Raw genomic sequence first — 4,109 nt, forward strand, 5'->3', positions numbered from 1 at the left:
TCATTGATCATCACCATTATTGTGTTTTTACTTCTTATGCAGAGTTTGCTTACAAATATTTTGCAACTTTGTAGTTGCAAAAATTTACTGTTCTCCGACAACAAATTAATTTGCTCATTTGTTTGTTTTTTTGTACAGTTCTCTGCCTCAGTAGAGTTGGATACCCAGAAGGGATATCTCATCAGCAGCCTAAAGTACTCTGAGCAACAGTGGATTGCAAAAAAAAAAAAATATTGCAGAGTATCCTTGTATGGTTAGCAAGATACTAGACTAAGTTGACTTGGAAACTGAATGGATTGGTATGGTCTAAAAATCTATTGCTTCACCTCTTCTGCTTGCAATGAAGAGAGACAATTTTGTGGTGCTGAATCTCTTGCCTTAAACTAAAAAGTTGCAAAATAATCACTCTCACCTTTTAAGTTCATGACCTTTGTTCTTGTGTGTTTGTCATCACATGCATTTAATGAAGTTGTGACGGAGGTACAAGTCCAAAAAACTTCTACTTTGGTACTAAGATGAACAGCTAAAATTTCTGAGCCCATTTGCCAATGAAGTCCGGATACAAAGGTTCAAGTACTTTGGGGTTGTATTAATTTTGCCTTTTTGTTTAGTTTTTTGATTTTGCAATTTTTTAAAATATTCCTGTTGTCAAACCATTAGATAAATATTGGACATAGAATAGCTGATTTTTTTCAGATATTTTGGGAGTCATACATTAGTTTTTCAAGTCTTGAATGGGAGACAAATTACACACATTGAGCTAAACTTCCACTTCCATTTCTGGTGTTTTAGCTTATAGTTTTAGAAAAACAATATATATATATACCGTAGTTATTCGGTTATAGGGCGCACCGTTTTTTTTCAAGAAATTCCTAATTTCTACTAAAAATTACCGCCAAAGTTTGGGTGCGTCTTATAGGCGAATATTTTCCCGAAACAATTTTTTTATCACAGTTACTGGTACGATTTCAAGCAAATAAAAGGACACAGTGTTGGTCATTGACTTTTATAAATATGGTGGTTCTGAAAAGACGAGTGAAGTCAAATTTGCATAGATATGATACGTGCTCGGGAGCACGTGCTCAGTAATTTTTTTGTTTGTGCGCGTGGTCGTGTGTGCGACAATTCTGCTTTTGTCAATTAACGGTAAACTAAAATCAATACACGACTTTTTCGCTTTTTTGTAAGTTTATGAAAGAATTTACAATAAACTTGACCGATCTTTACTCCCCAAACAACGGTGCGCCTTATAACCAAGTATTTTAGCGATATTTTCAGTTTGAAAACATGCAATAATGAAGTTGCCGAATTGGGGGTGCGTCCTATAGCCGAGTGCGCCTTATAGCCGAATAACTACGGTATATGTAAATGCGGGAGTAGATTCTACCTTGGCATAAAGTGCTCAATGCTGTGGTAGTAGAGCTAAGTATACATAAGTTAAAGAATTAAAGAGGACACATCAATTCTCTGTGACTCTGAATTTCGCACCTAAGCGCTTGTCAGACAGAACTTTTCTGTCTGACAAGCGCTTAGGCACAAAACTCAGTCACAGAGAATTGATGCGTCCTCTTTAATTCTTTAACTTAAGTGTGTGTATACATATTCTTTTTTTTTTTCTGGCTACAGGCGCTTTTTGCACTTTGGCTTGATTTTAATGTGGTTGTAAAACTTGTTTTTATTGCATAGAGTAGCTGATGTTGATTCAGCAATCAGAGATTATGTCCAGCACAAATTTTAATTGTTGGAGATCTTCAATACATCAATCACCTGAATATAGTAACAGAGGGAAGTGTAATTTGTCACTTCTCACAAGAAAAGATTCTTGATGCTCTTATTGGGTTACTTGACTCATTTATATTTTCTTACAATCGGTCAAAGGCAATTTTGACTTTTTTTAGAGCAAGCATTGCTTGAAATTGGGCACAGGCAGACTCTTGTCACTGTTTCCTCTATTTTCAATGACTTGGCAAATGCCTGCGGTAGTACTTGCTGATAGTTTATATTTTGATAATATCTAAAGTAGCAATATGAGTGCATGTACTCTCACATCCACTGGAAGAATACTCTTTGCTGCTCTAAGGCTCTTTGTTTTTCATATGCACAAATCAAAGAAGATCTATATTCTTGTGCAGGAACTGGACCATTTGTTGCCTCTGTCTTGATAATTTTATGTACTTTAAATCAGTCTTAATTATAAGCTGCTTTACATTACCACATTTGCTAAGTCATTGAAAAGGGAAGCTTTACTCACAAGTGTCTCTTGGGTGTAATTTCTTGCAATGCTTGCACTGTTAAGAAGTATACTGATTTAGGGAAGAGATCTATTTTAGAAAGTGGTTGAATTAATGTTAAATATGTATGTATGTTATATTCTTTCACATGATGTTTCAAAGTTTGTCTATTTTATACCACAATTAAGATTCTTAATAACTGTAAAATCAGGTAGCATAAAAGGTTTTTACATAAACAATATCTAGAACCTAATAAATGAGTGTTTGAAAGATAAAGTATGTGGTGTATTTTCATTATTTGAATGTAAGGGGGAAAATCAGCATGGAGAGGAAAGAGCCCTGTACTTCTGAAGTGGCCCACATTGGAGCTGAATTGGCTCTTTTTAAAGGGGCCATTTGTGAGAGGGCTGAAATTTCGGGGGCTGTTTGGCCCCTATAAATTTCAAAGTGGCCCCTGTATTTTTCAAATTCACCCTTCACATGGTCCAATTTGGCCCCTACAACGGGGTCAATTCAGCCCCAAAATTGGTGCCAAAAACAGCCCCATTTCAATGGGGCCGAATTGACCCTAAGCGAGTACCAAACTGGACTCACTCGTTTTGGCCCCATTTTTGGGGCCAAATCAACTCTTTTAATTTTACAGTTTAGGGGACAGTTGTAACTTAATTGCCTTCAAAATCGAAACCAAAGGAATCTCGTCACAATTGGATTAACAGAGAACGCCTTGCATGTTGTTATATGCATCAAACCAAAGAATTTCGCCATACTTGGGATAGATGTATGGCTTTCTAATAAAACAGGGGCTATTCGTACCGTTTATGCTCCTTGGGATTGAATCACATTTTCACAGAGGAAGAAAGTGGACCATGCTTTGTCAAATTCTACTTGAGGCAAACATTCTCTGAGAAGTCTTCTCCCTCGATTTGACAAACTTTTGTCTTGGATAAAAGAAATAAAAAACTCGCCTTCAATAACACTGAACGCATGCTGTAGTTGATGAGTAACTTGAGCTTCGTATAGGCTTGGATCACTTGTATAAATAGTGACATTCCAATTCGTGCATTCTACCCTTGGTGACAGAGCGCCAAAACTGACAGATCTGTGAATACCATCTTCGCCACATTTATCAACAGCGATATAGAAATCATGACCAAGTTCATGTTGGAAAATATTGATGTTTGATCGCGAAGCCTCCATGGGAATCCAATCAAGTACAATGTAGTTATCGGGAAACAAGTTTTGCGCAACAGGGCTTGAAAAGATCGTGTCACAAAGGTACTCTTTCGTGCAAGGCTCTATCTGGTATGAAAAATTGACTTTGATAGAACTGAGGGCGAAGAGCTTCTTATTTACAGCAGAAGTCCTTATATTTGTCATCTGTGTAATTTCTCTCGCCGGGGAAGGACACGCAATGGATGTAAATATCTCTCGCTGTACATCCGGGTAGCGTCTTCGTACGAATTCGTTCATTGCTTTTGATAGCCGTTTGTAAACACCCTGACCACGAAACTCCAGTGATGTCCTGGCAGCTCGTCGCACTGCTGTTCTTCCATCGTCAACAACCGAGCACTGAACCAGTCCAACAAGTTTTTCGCTCGCGTGAGCTAACATCACCGCAACGTTGTCCATTTGCATCCAGTTATGAAATCTGATTGGAAGATAGTCTTGGCCATCATAGACACCCTCTGACAGTATTAGGATCTCGTCAAAATCGCTGGTTTGAGCAAGGCGGAATGTAAGCTGAGTATTCATAGCTCTCTTTGTAGCACTGCTTGAGGGTTAGTCGGTCTTCCCAAAGGAACGAGTGATCATGTCACTGCACTTGAAAGGCTGGCGTCATTACCATAACAATAGTTTGCTGCGTGTAAAAAACATAAA

The 4,109-nt window shown here is 37.8% G+C and overlaps 1 protein-coding gene across 1 annotated transcript; it reads right to left on the reverse strand.

The window, feature by feature from the left end:
* Positions 1 to 2,928: 2,928 nt before the first annotated feature.
* Positions 2,929 to 4,109, reverse strand: LOC149034147 (histidine N-acetyltransferase-like). Its single transcript, XM_089193488.1, has one exon. It carries the CDS (start codon positions 3,981 to 3,983, stop codon positions 3,048 to 3,050), a length of 936 nt encoding a protein of 311 aa, XP_089049614.1. The 5' UTR covers positions 3,984 to 4,109; the 3' UTR covers positions 2,929 to 3,047.

This window comes from Pocillopora damicornis, chromosome 14, assembly GCF_964200805.1.
Source record: "Pocillopora damicornis chromosome 14, jaPocDami1.2, whole genome shotgun sequence".
Taxonomy (NCBI): Eukaryota; Metazoa; Cnidaria; class Anthozoa; order Scleractinia; family Pocilloporidae; genus Pocillopora; species Pocillopora damicornis.

Excerpts from the sequence above, each read along its gene's own strand:
- LOC149034147 (XM_089193488.1), bottom strand. The coding sequence starts at position 3,983 with ATGAATACTCAGCTTACATTCCGCCTTGCTCAAACCAGCGATTTTGAC.